Source organism: Molothrus ater, chromosome 8, assembly GCF_012460135.2.
Source record: "Molothrus ater isolate BHLD 08-10-18 breed brown headed cowbird chromosome 8, BPBGC_Mater_1.1, whole genome shotgun sequence".
Classification (NCBI taxonomy): Eukaryota; Metazoa; Chordata; class Aves; order Passeriformes; family Icteridae; genus Molothrus; species Molothrus ater.
In genome coordinates this window covers 11,202,864-11,221,283 of record NC_050485.2, presented here as the reverse complement: position 1 = coordinate 11,221,283, position 18,420 = coordinate 11,202,864, and the positions used below count along the sequence as shown (strand labels likewise).

The window sequence follows — 18,420 nt, the reverse complement described above, 5'->3', positions numbered from 1 at the left end:
CTACTGTCAATAGTGCCTACTCTCAACTAGCAAATTAAACTGAGGTACAAGCTGTTCAAAAAGTACATTTTGATACAGCAGGCTTTCAAATACTATATTGCTTAAGAATCTACCTAAATTGATAGGTATTGTACTAGAAAAAGAAGTATTGTGGATCCTGGTGTTTTCTTGGATGAAAGTCTTCTGATTCCTAGGGCAGAACATTTCTCCTATTACAGTACTAAGGTATTATGCTTTAACAATTACATCAGGGAGTGCAAAGGCAACATTTTTAAATTCTCTCCTCATCTCTTTTATACAGCTATCATGAGGCTTTATCTGCAGTAATTAATGTTTTGTAAGTTAAACATAGCAAGCACAGTAGTATAGAGAGTTTGGAAAAGAAGTGGATGTACAAGAAAACTATATGGGAAGGATTGAAACTGTATGAGAAGGAAGATCAAAATAGTAGGCAGAATCATTTCTGGCTTTAAAAGTCCAGAGCTGAAATCTGATCAAGTTAACAGCAGTTCTCATGTTATTTTCAAAGTTTGCTGGGTTGGCTCAGGAGATGTGTTCACAGGAGGAGTAGGGATATCATCAGCGTATGCAGTTTCAAATGCTCAAAAACTTTTTCATTTCCCTTTCTTGCATGGGAACTGAAATTAATTTGTCATTTAGTAAGTTGAAGGGTATTTCAATGGCATAGCTAAGCAGTCTGTGCTTTCATGCCTGAGGGAGACTAATATGGAAATGAAATATTTCATGAAATACGATCCACTTGATACACTGATCTCAAGGAAACAACTATTTTTAGTTGGAATGAGTTGGAGGCAGAGGGCTTAACTGTGACAATGAAATGCCAGAGAAAGTCAAAATGACAGATACTACTTTATTTGTGCTTTTCTCTAAAACAGCCTGATTTAGATTCTTTTTCACACGGGCTAATGTAGAATTCGTGGCTGAGAAAGTGAAGTTATAGAGACAAATATTTGAACAAAAGGTAGTGCTGCGAGAGAATAACTGCTCATTCATTCAGATAGATGCATGTTAAAGGGACAGTTTATCCTCTTTTGAGCCCTAAGTGCATTAACACCACTCCAGCAAGAATCACAGCAGCACATCTAACAGATGCCTGTGGGCTCTATCAGCATTTTATTGACAGCCTCTATTTTACAACGGGGTTCTAACTTTGTATCTTGTGATAGCATTTCACATTAACTGTACATGCATACAGCCTCAGCCACTGTACCCTGCCAATATACCAAGATTGTCTCAATATACAAATTTATCATAAATCTCATTTTGAGCGCAGGCAACTGGTGCCACGAAGCCGCTTTACAGGAAAGGGATAGGAACCTGTCAAGAACAAGAGTGTCACCTCTTACAAGCAAGATAATGAGCAGCAGATTTTTAAATGCACATTTTCACATCCATCTTGATTTCATTTTCAGTGACGTCAAAGACACAAGTCTGTGTTTCCAGACATATGCCGTTTCTTTTTCTTTGGCTGTGTGATGTGTAAGGTCACGTGCTGGTGACCCAGAAACACCTTTCATTTCTACTCCTAATATTATTATTGTTATTTTCAGTAAATGATTCAAATGTTCAGTTCTTGGACCAAGATGATGACGATGATCCCGACACAGAACTGTATCTCACGCAGCCTTTTGCTTGTGGAACTGCCTTTGCTGTCAGCGTGCTGGACTCTCTCATGAGCGCAGTAAGCAGACAAATCTTTTTCATTCCCTTCCATCAGACTTGCTGTGAAAGAGAGTGAAGGTGGAGAATCTTTTCCAGAGGTAGGCAGGAGATGTTTTTTTCTTAGGTGTCAAGAGAATTTCGGAACCTAAGCTAGGTTATTTTCTTAGTTGGACGTGGAGACTATAACTGAGATATCTAGGACTTCTATGAGTCCACAATTTTATAAGGAAACAGTCTCATGTCAGGTTTTAAGGATCATGCTTTCAAAAAAAATTGTCCCTTCTGCCTAAAATCCAGACTCAAATTCAGTGTGTCAGTCCCTGTGCTCACCATTCTTGTCAGACAGCATCAACTGTGTTTTGAGCTTTTAATTTCCTGTAGCCGTGAGCAATGCTCCGAGTATGAGTGCTGGGGGACACTGATAGAACTCCACAAAAGCCATTGTACACATCTCATGAACTCTGTTTGTGAGAAGAGAGGTTATCCTCTCTTTTTCATATGAATTTTCTTATTAATCAAAGCTTCAGTGCATGCCAGAAACTACAGATGGTGGCCTTTGGTTATATCTACATTGGGGCTTTTGTTTGCAGCCTGAAGCAGTTCTGAAGCAAACCCCTCAGTCATGCTCTTTTCATCCTCCTCATACTGGCCAAGTTTCCAGACCAGTCTTGCTCTGTGTGAGCTACACTTCATTCAGAGGGACCTTAAACTCTGCTAGATATAGCAAGGATGTAGTCTTTTTAAAATCTGAGCATGGGCTTTCTGAGCTCACTATGGAATAAAGATCCATAGTGCTGGGAAAGGTCTGTTGTAGACCCCAAGTAATACTGTATATGAGCAGATGGGTTTCTCTAAAGGAGCCAAGTCTGACCTTCACCTGAATTCAGAATGAAACTTTTTTTGCTTTTAAGAAAAATTTATAGTGATCTTTATGATTTATTATTTTATTTGTATTTCATATTTATGTATCTGTATTTTGTAGTTTTCCCTGCTATATTTTCCATATGTTCCATCCGCAGATAAATGAGTCTACACAGATAAAATGTTGTTATATATATTATTATATAATTTATATATTCACATTATAAATGGGCATAATTTAACATGAAGATTCCAAATGTTACTTAGAGCTGTTTATCTACTCCCATTATTATCAAAGCCAATGTCTCTGAATGTATTGTTCAGTAGGGCACTTCAGAATCAAGAAAAAGTAGGGTTAATCCTTCTGGTTGCCACAGAAAGAGAGTGAGATACTGTGGACATCATTGCTTCCTTGTGCAAAGGTGTCTCAAGTAAATAATAGTGATGCAATAAAAAATAGGTACAGCGTGCCTGTTCAGAAATTTTAATGTTTTTAGTTATTGCTAGCTTTTATTAACTCTTAGTTTTGGGCAACATGCCCCTCTGTTTTTGCAGTTCCATTCTATAAAAGTTCTTTTTCTAAACATTTTCACATCTAAGTGGTAATATTTTGTGTCAGGGACAGTGCAGCCTGAAGCCAGAGAAATGTGATAACAAGAGTAGAAAATTCTCTACTTAAAAAAAATACTAATCAAGAAGAAAGGCAAGGATTCAGTCAGTTAGAATTGTTCACTATCCTGTCTTTTCTTTCACCAGTTTTCTGATCAGTGGCAGTATTATTTTCTCTTTATTCCTCAAAGGCCCAGCAAGGAGTTGGAAAAGTACAATTCTTCCTGACCACTCAGAAAGTGTAAAATGTGTGAGATGTTTTCCCTTTACTATCCATATTCTCATGGGGAAGGTGTGTTATCCTTTTACTACTTTGCCAAGGAAGAGTGTTTCTCACAGAAACTAATCTGTTTTCACTATATTATTTCTTACCTTTCTTTTTTTTCCTAAAGTACACTTACTTTAGCAAACAGTTTCTATTTAATGTGTCTAACTTCATACTTTCCAATATGGGAAAATGAACCCGAAATCCTAGCTAAATTGTGAGATCTGTAGGCATGCTTTCATCCTATTAATTTCACAGGAATTCTGTAAGAAGTATATAATGTGCACTCTGCTGCCTTTTGCCAGCTCACTTGGAGACAAGTATATAGTTCATTATTCTATCTATTTAGTGATTCAGTGGGTTTTACTGCTTATTTTTGATAGAAAAATTTCAGTTCATGATCTCTGTTGATATCTGTAATGAAAATTCCTTATATAGTGTACAATGCAAATTTTCATTAACTGCTTCTTTAAGAATGAATCTCTTGTACTGGGGTTTTGTAGTAAAACAAGTGTAAGAAAGATTAGAAAGTTGAATAATAGCCATGAATGCAGTATTATTTCTGACCTGTGGGTCATCTGAAACATGCATATAGATGTAGGTATAGGGAAAAAAAGCTACAAAATATATTCAAATTAATTTGCTTAAGTATTTTGTTATTGGACAATAATAATAACAATAATAATTCTACAGTATTAATCAGTATTAAATTAAAGTTTTATTTTCTATAGTTTTATAATATTGGAGTAGTGCACTAAACCCAACTCATGAATCGCAGATTAGAAAATATGGTAACCTTGTAATTCAAGTCTGAGTGCTGGAGACCTTTACATTCTGCTGGTTTAGCATTATTTCTGATAAGATGACAGTACTGGACATCTGGACATTTTAAGTTTGAAATTTTTTGATATTTTCTTATTTCAAAGGTGAAATGCTTAATGTAGTTTAGTTTTCAAAGTGCCATGCACTGGTCATCTACACACAGTTTGGCTTTGCAGCAAAGGCAATATTTCCCACAAGCCCAGGATTCACAGTGCAGTAGCTCAAACACCATTGCTTAGAGGACAATAACCAGCTCAAAACCTGCACTGTGTTGTTGATGAGTTGGTAGCAGTGATCTCACCAGGTTTGGTTCAAGAGCTTTACTGTGCTCTGTGGGAAGGCTCTGGGCTTGGTTCATGTTTTAACTCTGGCAGTGGCTATTGTTAAAGTGCTCCAGCTAATCATTACTAGGTCTTTGAAGAGACATCTACTGCCATCAGGTACTTAAATGATATATTAATATTTATTTTGTCATAGCATATGCAAACCCAGAGAAATAATTCACATTCTCTGTCAGTCTCAAGGCAGCACCACTTCTGGAAAGCGGAGCATGCCTTTCACCAAGTGAAATGTAACTAAAAAGTGTGGGATTGGAAGCATCTTTTAGATTATGTAACTGTTTTTTAAAAAAGTTATCTTCAGCTATAGAAAAGTTATATGGCAAAGGAGCAAATATTTGAGCAGAAGGGGCTTATTTCTGGGTCTTGTTGAGATAGTTATTCCATAAAATCCTGTACATGCAAGGAAACCAGTTTTCAACACACAGAACCTTCAAAGGTTTGAGCAGTTGGCCTGAGAGCCAAAGCTTCCCTGTTCCTCCTTTTGGCACTGAAGACACAAGAACTGCAGCAGTTCTGGCAGGCTGGTGTCCCTCCCACACCTACACTGCAACAGACCCCAGGTGCTGCTGGAGACGGGGATCTCCAGCACCAGGTGATACCACTTAACATTCACTACCCTGGAATTCATTTGCTTGTGCCAGAACTTCAGGTCTTGACTGCTTTCTGTATTACCAAATCCTACTTTTTCTTCATATAAACAGAAGTACACAGAATGGAAGACTGGAATCAAAACAGTTAAAAATAACTTTTCATTATGTCCTGTACTCAAGAATTCACCCTCATGGATCCTCACAGTCTTATTTATACGGAAAAGAAACTGTTCTAATCTTTGATGTGAACACAAGACTAATTTTAATGCAATTCTGTTCAGAGAATTAGTAAGCAGCATCTTGTAACTTAAAGTGTTCCAATCTTCTTTAAAGCTTGGACAATAGTTTAAGAATTAATAGATTTTCAAATGGTGAAATCCTCTTACTTATTGTCTGGTGTTTATTCTGTCTCAAAGACCCTTTTGTTATTGGTATGACTTACTGATGTTAGCTCAGTCATTCCTCAGATTTGGATATATACTATTCCTTCAACTCAATGAGAAAAGCAACTTAAAATATTTGTTTGAAAGTGAGGTTAAAAACCACATGTGGTGGAGGAGGAGGAGTCTTCTTAAAAGAAATTAATTTAAAAACCCACTAGCAAACACAAAAAAGGCAGATATAGTTTGAAAAATGACAATTTTAGTGTAATTATAAATGAAAGGCAAAGTGCTATTAAAGTTAAAGCAATATTATTAAAAGATGTGCTAATTTTCAGTTAAATTTTCTGTAGAAGACCAATTAGTTTAAAAGACATGACAGCATTAACTGCAAAACATAAGCACTCTGGTAATTATACTTTAAAAATGATTGAACGAATGGGAAAGCATCCTTGAAACATTTGAAAGAGCTGCACTACAATTCTGAAGCAATGGCTAGGTGGCACTGCTAGCTCAGATATCTGTGTCACAATTTCCTTGCTATTTACCCAGTTTTTGTCTATGATGCATTTCTTTTTTTCTGTGTTTAGAATACACCTATTTCATACTCTCATTCCAGATGCTGATTAAAGTGGTATCACACACATGTCCAATGTAGGGTTTGGTTAACAACAATAGCAAACAAGTATTTCTTCAGATTTGATGTACACTCAACAAAAGGGATTCTTTTCCATCACTGGAAAGTGCTTTGTTACTTTAAGTACAACAGCACCTTTCCAAAGACATTCTGTAGATCAGTTTCTTATAAGTACTGGCATATTCAGGCCATGTACCCTCCCACAGAGCAAGTAGAAGATCACTCTCAAATTAATTTCAGCGTATTATTATTCCAAAGGAAATGGATATCAGCTAGTTCAGCTTTTCAGTGTTTCCCTAGTTCCAAACTGGCAATGCGGAGTCTGATTTTTGTGACAATCAAAGCATGGGCAGACAGCTTTTTCTTGAGGAGTGCTAAATACTTTAGTACAGAAGGAAGTAACCCTGTTTAGGGAAGGTGAGAAGTTGCAGCTTCCTATTCACCCATCTTTTCTTGCTTATGGTTGGACATTTTCTGATCAGATGCAATGCTGCAGCAGTTTGTCCTGAACCTTGGAATATTTTCTCCCAATGATTGCAAAAAAAAAAAAAACCAAAAAAAAAAAACCAAAAAAAAAAAACCAAACCCGAGAAATATCTTTTAGCTGCACTCATCCATCTGATTGAATGGTCCATCCACATCAGTCATGGTGTGAAACCCAAATTAAGCCTCTGTTCCACAATAAATGCTGCTTCCTTTGCTAATAAGGGTCTTAGCTTTGCCTTAGAGGTATAGCACAGTGGAAAGAGTTGCCAAAGAGGGTGACTCTGATTTCATCTCAGGGACATCAAGAAAGAAGTAATTGCAAAATAAACAATCATGGCTGAATGTCTTCTCTCTCTCACAGTGGCAATTCCTATTAAACATCATGTAATCGCTCCAGACTTACATTCCTGCAAGGGGTCACATTGATTTTTCTATAAGTTAAGAGAGGTTTGAGTATTACACTTGAATTGTTACCCAGTGCACCCACATGTGTAAGAGCTGATTTGAGATCAGCTCTTGTTTTAGACTGGCTGAATCTTCATGAACCTCTGCTTATGTCAGACTACTCCTTACAATATGCTTTGTAGCTAAAATATGTAGTGCCTTAACCAGGTTAACTTAAATAATTGGAGTTGATGAGATGCAAGTATTTGCTTTAGGGCATGTATAACAGTAAGAATACGTTCCCCATTTTAATTTAGTCAACAGGTGAATGGCATATATGCCTATGAAAATAAGCAGAGAAGCTTGAAGTTAGGAAACTTCAATGTAAATTGAAAAACATTGCTGCGTAGAACTCATTTTCTTCTGTTTTATCTGTCATCTCCAGCAAACAATGGAACTGAAGTTTCATTATACAAAGAAAGAATATCAAAGCAACATGGATAGGAAGCCAGTTTTGCTTTTTGATCTCAGGATAAAATATTTCAACCTCTACCTCAGTTTACCCATGTATTAAATGCAGTTACATTATATGGCTAGAGCAATGAATTTCATTGAAAAGTATTATTTTAAAAGTCTTACCTTTAGACAACAAGCACTGTTGGAGAATTCACTATTCATTTTTACTTGGTTGGATTGCAGGCATTTGTTATAAGTCCTAAATTCAACAAAATCCAGAAATCCAGTAATGTCAATCCTGTGTACTCTACAGTGAGCTCATTTTTTCCTTTTATGTTCCTTGCACTTTCAAAGCTTCTGAAAACTCAGACATTGGTGACATTATAAGTGACAATCTTTCCTTTTTTTTGTTCAACATTTTTTTTGCCCAGTACAATACATTGCAGAGGTTTAACTGAGTATGTCTGAACTATACCAGTATACTTTTAAGTGAACTTGAAAGTCATTCATCTGGATTTAAATTAATATTTTAAATACCCATTGTTTGCCTGACAGACCAGCAATGCTACAGATGCTGGCAAAATGTCAGTGTGGAGTAAATCTTCCCTAATAAACCACACTTACCCTATACCCTAGAGTTTTTTAAAAGGACCACCAGGATCCCCAACTCATCATACATTTATCTGGAATGAACTCAAGATGTTTAATTGATACATGCTTATGTCTGAACACTGTCAAGTCTCGTAATAAGATGTTTAGTACAATACATCGGTTAGACTGCTAGAGTCCAGCCACAGTAATAAGTAATGACATTTGCAGCACAAAGGCAGCTCCCCAACGAATTGGTGACAAGAGTAAAAAGGCAATCTAGCCTGTGTAAGCTTTAAATGTGGTCTGAATTTTACAATTACATGTCCTAAAGCCCATTATGAGACATGAGGGCGATGAGAAGGAAAGCAGTCATTGCATCACTACTAACACCAATTATAGGAAACAGAAATCATTCAAATTTTTGTACTTTAATAAAAATCAGCCTGAATTGGTGTTTAAAAGAAGGATCTAGTATAGGAGCCTAATGGGAAAGAAGAAAATAGAGTAATTGGAGGCTGCTGTCTTTTCACTTTCTATATAAAATTATTTGAAGAGACAGCCAAGAACTTTAAACAGCAGAAACCCGGAAAAGTTGTAATTTGGATGTCTTCAGTTGTGACTTTAATGGTGTTTGCTTAAAGAGCTTTCTTTTATCTCTGCAGACATACTTCAATGACAATATCCTCACACTGATACGGACATTGGTAACAGGAGGAGCCACACCAGAGCTGGAAGCACTGATTGCTGAGGAAAATGCATTGAGAGGAGGTTACAGCACGCCCCAGACACTTGCAAACAGGGACAGGTGTCGAGTTGCTCAGTTGGCTTTGTATGATGGGCCATTTGCAGACCTAGGGGTAAGATCATGAGGGAAATGCAGAACCAAGGCTGGTCTGTGCTCTATTAGCTGTCTCTCAGACTTGAGTGAAAAATCTATCTCAATAAGCATATAATTTCTATTATTGAATTTAATAGGGCTTTTGGATTGTTTAAAAATTTATAGCACAGAGTGCCAGGTTTGCTCTTTACCTTTTTAAGAAGCTGTATGACTGCCCAGGATATTTCATACATTCATGCCTGCATATTTCATACAGAAAATCCTGTGGCTCTTCTTCATTGTCAGCTAAAGAGATGGATGAGCTGATATGGATGATATAACCATTATAGCAATAATGAATTCTAAATTTATTCAATATGTATAGATATACCTTTTTTTGGGTGTTGATAAGCTTATTCAGTGTTTTCACAGAGCTTCCAGTTCTTGAAATCTGCTTATTAGCTTGAAAACAAAGGTTTGTAAGGTGTGGTTTCTGCTGGTTTTGGATGAACTAAAATTCTTATGAAATCCTCATCTTCTGATAATTTGACTGCACTGTTCTAAGGGTGAAGTAAAAAACAAACAAAAAAAATCTAAAATCCCAAACCAAATAAATAAATGATCTTTTAAAAATAGTGCATTATATAAAACTAAAATATCTAGAAATGTTTTCTGGACCACATTATGAAATCTTGAGGTAATCCCAAAGCACCCACTCTGCTTTGATGACGATGTAGGATTTGATGTTTCTTAAATGAACCCTGTGTTGACCAGCCCTGTCCAAAAAGAACAGAATGACCTTCACAGAAATGACAGGGAATCCCAGTTTAAGGATGAGGGCAAGAGTGCACAGATAGAAGCCTACAGCCTTTCAGATGTTGTAGCAGTCTAGTTGCAGCTGAGACTAGCAGCACATCAAAACTCTTTGGCAAAACTCATCTACATTTCCACAAATAAAATAAGCAACACCAATCTTTTGAAGGCTGTTTCTCCAGACCCTCAATTGCACTACATCTGTGAAGGCAGAATGCATCGACACTCATGATTATTAAAGAATCACTATTTGGATATACAGATGAGCAAATCTAAACTTATTTTTTGCTAATCATATATTTAGTCATTATTTTACAGCAGCAGATAATTTATTATCCTTTTAAACCCATTGAACTCTAATTTTTGTTGTGCTCCTCAATTTTTTTTTCTGGATGACAGTATGACTGCTGCCAAGAAAGGGTCAAAGATACTAACAATTTTAATACCACAGTTAATGTAATTTGTAGAATATTCATTGTCTGGTACAAAAATTTAGATTTCCAGCTTTAAGCAAATCACTCTCTCTTTCTAATTTGCCATTATTTTATGGACTAAGGCTCTCCAAAATAACAATCATCACTTTACATATTTACTAATTTGAAATAAAACATTTAGATTATTCATTTCTTTTGGTAAAAGGCTCTCATTTGAGACAAAGAACAGACTGTCTATACATTGTCCCTTTTTTTATAAGTTCATACTGCACGACCTGTTCCCTGACATTGTGTTAACAGAGCAAAGAAAGGAAAAAAATGTGCTGTTCTCTTTTTTTTTTTTTTTTTAACCTCCTCTCTTTCCTCTAGGACGGAGGTTGTTATGGAGATCTGTTTTGTAAAGCACTGAAAACATACAATATGCTTTGCTTTGGAATTTATCGATTAAGGGATGCACATCTAAGTACTCCCAGCCAATGCACTAAACGGTGAGTCTGGTCTTTTAGAACATCTCTGCTTCACTGCTCTTCAGTCTTCTCAGCAAGGAAAAGCCCAGTGCCTGTAATAAATATAAAAAAGAGCTTGCTCCGTTTTTGCATAACTTTTCCACAATCCTCTTTAAGGATTTCACCATGATTCTATCTGACTTTAAATCATAAGCTGGATATCACAGTGTAAGGTGTCAGCTGATACTACTCAAAAATTTTTAATTAAATTTTCAGAGTGCATCTTTAGCTTGTTTGCTCTATGATGATCCACTGTTTGCCTGCAAGGAAAGGACTTCAGTTCCCTTATATGAATCAACTCGAAGTTGTGGGATAATAATTTAAATTACAGTAGCTAGTCTTTTTTCTGAATGCTCAAATAATACTCCTGTGGGCTTCCCATCAGTACCATCTGTGTCTAAGCATAATTTCTTCCAGTAAATGGAAACCCTTCTCTTGGTAGACTACATTTTTACTTCAGTAGCGCCAAGCCTGACCTTAGTGCTTTAAATAGAGCAGACACATTTCCATCTTTGCAAACTGAAGGCCATTTAGCAGCTTGCTTGAAATGTGTCTTAATTAACTGCTTCCTAGAAATACACACACAGACCCATACCAGAAGTACCACAAATCTACCATCTGTTACTGTTTCATGCTCTACAGAAAGCATCATTATTGGGTGAACATGGCAATAAACAGCACTGCAGCCCACCAAAGCGGCTTCTTCTGTAAGAATTTGAATAAATTGGGTAGAAAAATTGAGTTGCAGTTTAGATTTACACTGTAGTTACTATACTTGGGATTATTTGTTGGCGTAATAAGGGACTTCTGTCCCTGAAGCAGCTAAGCAGATTTCTTATGAGCATTGAATTAATTTGAAAAGAAGTCATGAGCTTTATGTTCAATTTTTACTCATTTCTTGCTTGGACAGAAAATGCCAATTGCCTTGCTCAAGTCTGTTTTTCACATGCATGAAAAAATTTAGCAGCTGCTCTATAAGTTCTTCATACCCTGAAAGGCCATTAGGTGAAGGTGGGGATTCTTGAAATTGAGCAAGTTCTTATTTCAGGCCTGGGATTTATGCTAAGCAATAAATTGGATTCTTGGATGTGCAGATTTCTCTTTATAAATGCTCTTTGAGGCCATGAATGTACATGTGGAGTGAATGAACAAAATTAACCTTGCTATAAAGTTATTGATGTATTTTCCTTAACTTGTTTTAACTACAGTCACAATCCAAACCAATAATTATATCCCTTGTTCTATTGACTGTATTTAAATATTTAATAACTATGTAAATATGTATTTAAATGTGATATGTATTTAAATAAGCTGCATGTGAAATCCTCCTCTCTCTGCCTTTCAGCCATTCTTTTAAATACTGTTTGTGGTGGGTATGGTACTTTTTTTTGTCAGTATATAAATATATTTGCTAGAGTCATTGCATTATGGTGCAGCCAGAGAAAGGAGCATGATTTCTATGGTGGTTTCTCTGAAAAATCATTATGTGAGTCACTTGAAGAACATCATTCTCAGGAATTTTGTCTGTCTGAAAGAAAACATTAAAAAAGTGACAGCTGACTTAAAAAGGTCCTAATCTATAGTGGGAATTATGTGACCTAAAACTAGGTACAAACAGAAATGCAAAAATTTGGCTAAGTGTTCCTGAGCTAACAACTCTAGAAGAAATTTTTTAGTATAAATCTAAACCTATTTTATTTTTCTTTCTTTTTTTCTGTCTTCCTTTCTTCCCAGTTATGTTATCACAAACCCACCATATGAATTTGAGCTTGTGCCGACGGACTTGATCTTCTGTTTGATGCAATTTGACCACAACGCTGGCCAGTCCCGAGCCAGCCTTTCTCATTCCTCCCATTCCTCCTACTCTTCCAGCAAGAAGAGCTCATCAGTTCACTCCATCCCATCGACAGCCAACCGACCGAACCGCACCAAGAGCAGAGATTCCCGGGACAAACAGAAGTATGTGCAGGAAGATAGACTTTGATCTGTGTATCTGCTCCCACTGTGTGTGAAACCTGCATTCACCACCCATTCTCCCCGGTTAATGTTTCCAGCAGTAATGTTCCCTGTTTTCCCATGGAGTTCTCCCTTTTTTGTACACATATTTTGCATATGTATGACAGTGTGCATGTGATTGTCATTTTTATTTCACCACCATAAAACCCTTAAGCACAACAGCAACAAAGCAGACGGACCAAAAGTTATTTATGATGCTAGGGGAGAATAAAAAAAGAATTCCAAACCCATAGGCACACTGAAAACATAAATAACTCACTGCAGTTACTCTACATATCCGAAAATAGAGTATATTTAACATGAACACTTGCTCTTGATGTCAGAGTTACACAAAGAAAGTCATTTAGTGCAGAAGTGTTGATGTATGTTGCAGTAGGTTTTTTTTAATACTCATATTTACAGGAGCTCATACATTTATTTGAAGCTTATAAAACTCTCCTATTGAAAAAAAACAAAAACCATGCAAAAAAAAAAAAAAAATCCCTGCTGATTTTTCACTCTCAAGGCTTATATTATATAGGGCTTACACTCCTTGTATAGATTATTGCTAGACATCTGCTTTATACCAAAGCAATATCAGGGACTTTTCTGCTTGTTTAAGAACTTTCTCTAAAATACTAGTCTTTTGGAGATGGTGTATTTTCCCTTTAACACTGAAATTGTCGGGGCATGAAGTTTTACAACTCCAATGGTTTAATTTAAGTTTAGAAAGAGTCTAATTGCATATTAAATTATTATTCTGTCTATTTATATTGCCACATGAATAGCTATATTTTCTTTCACTTTTGACATTTGGGATAAAAAGCCATATGTATCATAAATATTGGATGTAAGTCATTAAAAACTGCCTTCTTGGGACTTTTACGTCTTTAAAAGGTGAATTAGTCACCTTATGTACAGAATAAATAATGTTCAGAAAAGAGCAAGCATTTTTCTATGCTTACATATCAGATCTCAAGGGACTTTGTTCCTTTCCCCAGATGGTAGTTTAACTTTTCCAAGTTAGCGTTCATATAAATCTTCCAACAAGAGTCCTAATATGTGAAGAACCTCCAGAAATCTTGCTGCATGTTGTACCTGGTTTTTTCAACAGGTGCATGCCAGTATGCAGGAATACAGGGAAGATAACTGAGTGCCTTTAGATCTCTCCCATTTGGGGAGAAAAGGTGCTGTGCCCCACACTGTTAATGAGGAGAACAGGAGGGTTGGGTTGGAAATACTCACAGTGCTGAGGCATTGCGTTCCGTGCACTTGCCAGAATTTAGTTCTTGCAAATTGTCACCAATGACACATGTGGCCAAAAAAAGTTGTGGCAGGGAACTAAATAAAGTAGTGGAAAGGAACCTGCCCTAGACAGCCATAGGAATGATAGTTCAGGCTTGCTTTTACTTTTTTTTTCTTGGTTTAAACTTCAGAAGCCAATGTATATTTTGAAATATACAGCTAGCTCTAGGTTATGGAGGGTTTCCGAGGGTAGGGAAGGCAGAAACACATACCCTCTTCCCTGGCTATCCAGCAAGAAAGCATGCAGACAGAAAAATATTTAGATTTGAATGATTAGCATTGTAACTGCCAACCCAATCAAGGTGCTTTTATGGTTAGTTTTGTCTTCTACCTTCCCCTTCCCCAAGCATGATAATTTTGAAGATTTGCTTGCTGTGTGAATTGACAATAAAGCCAAGCACTTTTACTGACAAAACCTGGAACCGTGTAAGTGGGCTACAGAGAATACCACTGTGCAGTGCTGAGCATAATGATTGGAATACAGTCTATATGTGTGAGTGTGCATTCAAACGCAGCTGTAAGTCCAATCAGTGAAATACATTGCAAATTATGGTTGCTCCCCTACAAATGAGACTATTACAGTTGCTCTTCATCATAAAGAAAAATTCACGTGTTCCTTTTTGCAAAGAAAGTTATCGTGTTTTGCCCTCAGAATATTTATTGCTACAAGGATGTGCCAGTTAAAGTGCTCAACCAGAAATATGACAGTTTAAAAGCATTGTAAAACTTACATAGCTTACTTCTTTTTCTAAAGTGCAACAAGGATGAATAGAATGGGCCAAGGTATGAAAATTAATGGTTCTGCATGACCTAGCAACTGCTGTGGGTTTCCCTCTATAACTTTGTCCTTGTGAAAACTTGTGAAATTAAAAAAAATAGTTACAAACCTTATTCAGTTATTGGTTTGTTTGTTTGGTTGATTGTTTTGTTGGTTTTCTTTTGCCTTTTTTTTCCCACCAAACCAGAAGTAAAACTGGCTGCTGCTGCTGCTGCTGTTTCTCAACCCTGTTTTGTTTTTTTCTCCTCTCATCTGCTTGCCTTTCTAATTGCACGTGTCCTTTTGTAAACACCCAGGTTCCTGCTCAATGAAGATGCCTATCGTAGTGCAGACATTACTTTAATTTCCATTCCTCATTCCAATTTCTTTCCTACCTTCCCCTCCCTACTCTCCTATTCCCCATGTATGTACATGAGCATCTTTTTATGTTGGCAGAATTGATTGAAGATAGTTGAGAGCAGTTACACATTTTGGAAGAATGTTAATGGCTTTGACACCAAAATGCTTTTCCATTAATGTTTTATCTGTTTTCCATTTAGCAGAGAAAGAAGGGTGTTAATATGAAGCCACTTGTCACATGCTACATAATGATCTTTATCCAAAAAAATAGTATTTGTATAACAGTGCAGCTCAAATAGAAAAGACATAAACAGTGCACATTAGCAAAGTAACTTGCCTACTTTGTGAGCAGCAGAAGAGGAATATCTAATATAAATCTAAATCAAATCTAAATTCTTCAAATTACATTGAGTCTACTCCACCTCTGTCCTCTATCCCAAAGTTAGAATTCTAAAACTTTTGACTTTTAGTAGTATTGCGTATAATTGCCACTGCTGACTATAGTCAGATTGATCAAATACTTTATTATAGTGATGAAGGTTTTCTGATATGGATATACTAATGGAGGTTGATCATTATAAGTAGAGAAATACTTAAATCAACTTTATGTTGGTGTTTATATTGAAAAGTAAGAGGAAATCTCCTGTTCTATCCCAAGTCAGAGAACCATAGTAAAATGGTTAGTTTTTGAAAGTGAAGAATTATCACCAATGTCAGGAAGTGACATTTTAGGTTTTTAAATGAAGGTCTTGCCATTTATATCAGTCTCAGCATGGTTTCAGCATGCGAAACCAAATTCTTAGTGAGCTTAAGTGTTGACACAAAACCATGTCTAGCAAACCTGCAGGTTCTTGTCATGGGTTCCTATTGACCGAAACAGAGAGAATCAGGCATTTTCCAGTGAAATTCCCATTGTCAAAACTAAGAATTTTGGTAGTTTAAAAAATAAAAAATCAAGAACAAAGTCCAGAACATTATCTTTGTCACAAAACTTGAGTTGCCCTGGAGGAAAGTAAAGTTCTTCATAGAAAAAATAGTTTATTCTCTCTTTCCCTGCAAATTTCTTACTGCCTGCTAAATGTAAAATATTCATCTGCCAAACAAAGAATTTCTGAGCAGGTGGGTAGAGAAACTTTCAATACTTTTCTTTCTCATGCAGGAACAAATTACGTGGAAGAATTTTCAGCTTAGTTATAAACAAAATGGTTGCATGCAGGGAGGAGACACACAAACACATACATGCAAACTAATTTGAGACTGCAAGTGTCACAGAAGACAAAAAATGCATGTTTTAAACAGTTGAAAGGTAACCTGGGATTATGGTGAGAATACAAATATAGTAAAACCTTTGTGTTATGTTTGGGTAGTATTTTCTTTGCCTCTGCTTAGAAGAGAGGGGGTTTCACAGTGACATTTGCTCTAAGTTGCTACTCAGTCCAAAATTAATGATAGAAATTTTAAAGCACCAGTACAATGAATCTCTTGGAGAGAATTGCTGCAATCCAATACAACTTGAAGAAAACTGTATTTTGAGCTTTTTACTTTGGTTATTTATATCATTTCTTTTTATGCTGCAGGGAAGAGTGTTACACAAAAACAATAATTTTTATTTATTTGTAATAAGAGCATTGAGCCTTTTGAACCCTCCTGGATGCACTGATGCTGATAGGCCATTACAAACATAGGTGTTTGAGAGGAGAGTAAGTGTTTTCTGCCATCTAATACATTCAGTTACTAAGCTGTTCCAACATCTCTCAGGTGATGCTGTCAAAAAGAAGCCTGTCAAATAGCGTAGGAAGATCAGGGACTTGTTTAGCAGCTCCTAAAAAATAAGGTAAAAAACTATGCCTGTTGTCACTATAATGTAGAAACATTTCTGGTAAGGATCAATATGCATATTCCAAAAGGGAGAGAAACAGACTCAATATGACAGAGAGCTTAAAAATACTTGATGAATATAGCAATATTTAAAGACTTTAAAAAAGGGGGTTTCTGAACTGATGGAAAAAGTAAATATTGAAGATAAAAATCTGTGGTAGGACTCTGGAAGACATACCAAAATCAGGCTTTAAGCATAGCATAAAAGACTGAAAATTGTGTAGGGGCTTCAAGAAGAACATTTAGTGACTGGGAGCAGAATATCATAGTGGCCAAGAGTAAAGATCAGGAGTGTTAAGCTCACATTTCAAAGGTAAGTAGAGAGTGCAATGAATTTGCACAGGAGATTCATCGTTATGTAGTCAAAGATAATTTTGACAGCAGAGAGGAACAGGAAAGGTATAAAGCTGGAACTAAGCATTGCATGCTGGAAATGATAATGCTTGGGTCAAGGTTTCAGCACTGGCAAAAAGAAATCTAAACAGCAAAAGACATTAGAATCTACTAGCTTCTGCATTCATTATTAATGTTCTGTATGTATTACTTGCCAGGTAAAGGCAAAAGGAGCCTGGGTGGTGTCTTTTTAAAGAACAGCTCCCTATATAGGAGTTCTATTTAAAATTTAACACATAAATAAATAGCTTATTTGGAAAATTTTAGGGAAAGTAGGGTATTTTGAAGTGCTTTACACTGGCTGGTGAGAAACACAACACAGTTCTGATTCTTAGCACTCATACAAGCCTCCCCTTACTTGCTACAACTTGAATTAACTTGCACCAAGTTCTGTTTGTAAGGAAAGTTTTGCACCATGTGTTAAAAAAAACAAGGTAGCAATGAAAGTTCACGGTGCTTAACTTGCCTCAAAATCATTTTAAACACAAACCATTAGAAAACTGTTAGTTTGAAATTGTTTGTGTGATCTCACAAGGCTTTTAAAACATGATAACCATCACACTTTACACCTCTCTGAAAGGTTAGTTTAATCGTAGATCACATAAAATTGGTTTCCACAAATGCATAATGGTTCATGTGTCACACTTGAACTAAATGGTTTTTTAAATGGAGCTGAAATTATTTTGATGTGTACACATTCCCAGACTTCTTTTTCCTACAACCTTTCTTAAACCGGCCGCCATCAGGAATCATTCCCTTAAAGTCTCATTAATAATTCAGATGTTCTGATTACTTTAAAAGATCTATGGAATTGAGGCTTTTTTTTTTTTTTTTAACTGCTTGACAAAAAGATAAATGAATGTAGAAAGAAACGGTAGGAGTCTGGCAAGCTGTAGATCATCTCTGAACAGATTGTAACTTTATCATTCTGTCAGGAAGAATAATTTAAAGCACTTAATCAGTTAGCTTCAGTGTGCAGGATGTAACATTATGAATTCCTATCGTCCAATCTGTTCAAATCAAAGGGAACTTAATTATAATAGGTGAGAGAGAGGGA

General features: G+C 36.2%; 1 protein-coding gene across 17 annotated transcripts in view; it reads left to right on the top strand.

Annotated features, from left to right (window-relative positions):
- KCNMA1 (potassium calcium-activated channel subfamily M alpha 1) overlaps positions 1–18,420 on the top strand; it is a 414,751-nt gene that overhangs the window by 387,984 nt on the left and 8,347 nt on the right. For 7 of the 17 annotated variants that reach the window (XM_036386077.2, XM_054515514.1, XM_036386078.2 and 4 more), the window contains 5 exons: positions 1,572–1,702; positions 8,768–8,962; positions 10,539–10,657; positions 12,410–12,634; positions 14,730–14,758. In XM_036386077.2, coding sequence (XP_036241970.1) covers positions 1,572–1,702; positions 8,768–8,962; positions 10,539–10,657; positions 12,410–12,634; positions 14,730–14,758 — 699 coding nt within the window. Of the gene's footprint in view, positions 1–1,571; positions 1,703–8,767; positions 8,963–10,538; positions 10,658–12,409; positions 14,759–18,420 lie in introns of those variants that run through there. The other 10 variants (XM_036386093.2, XM_036386091.2, XM_054515515.1 and 7 more) reach the window with 3 other exon arrangements.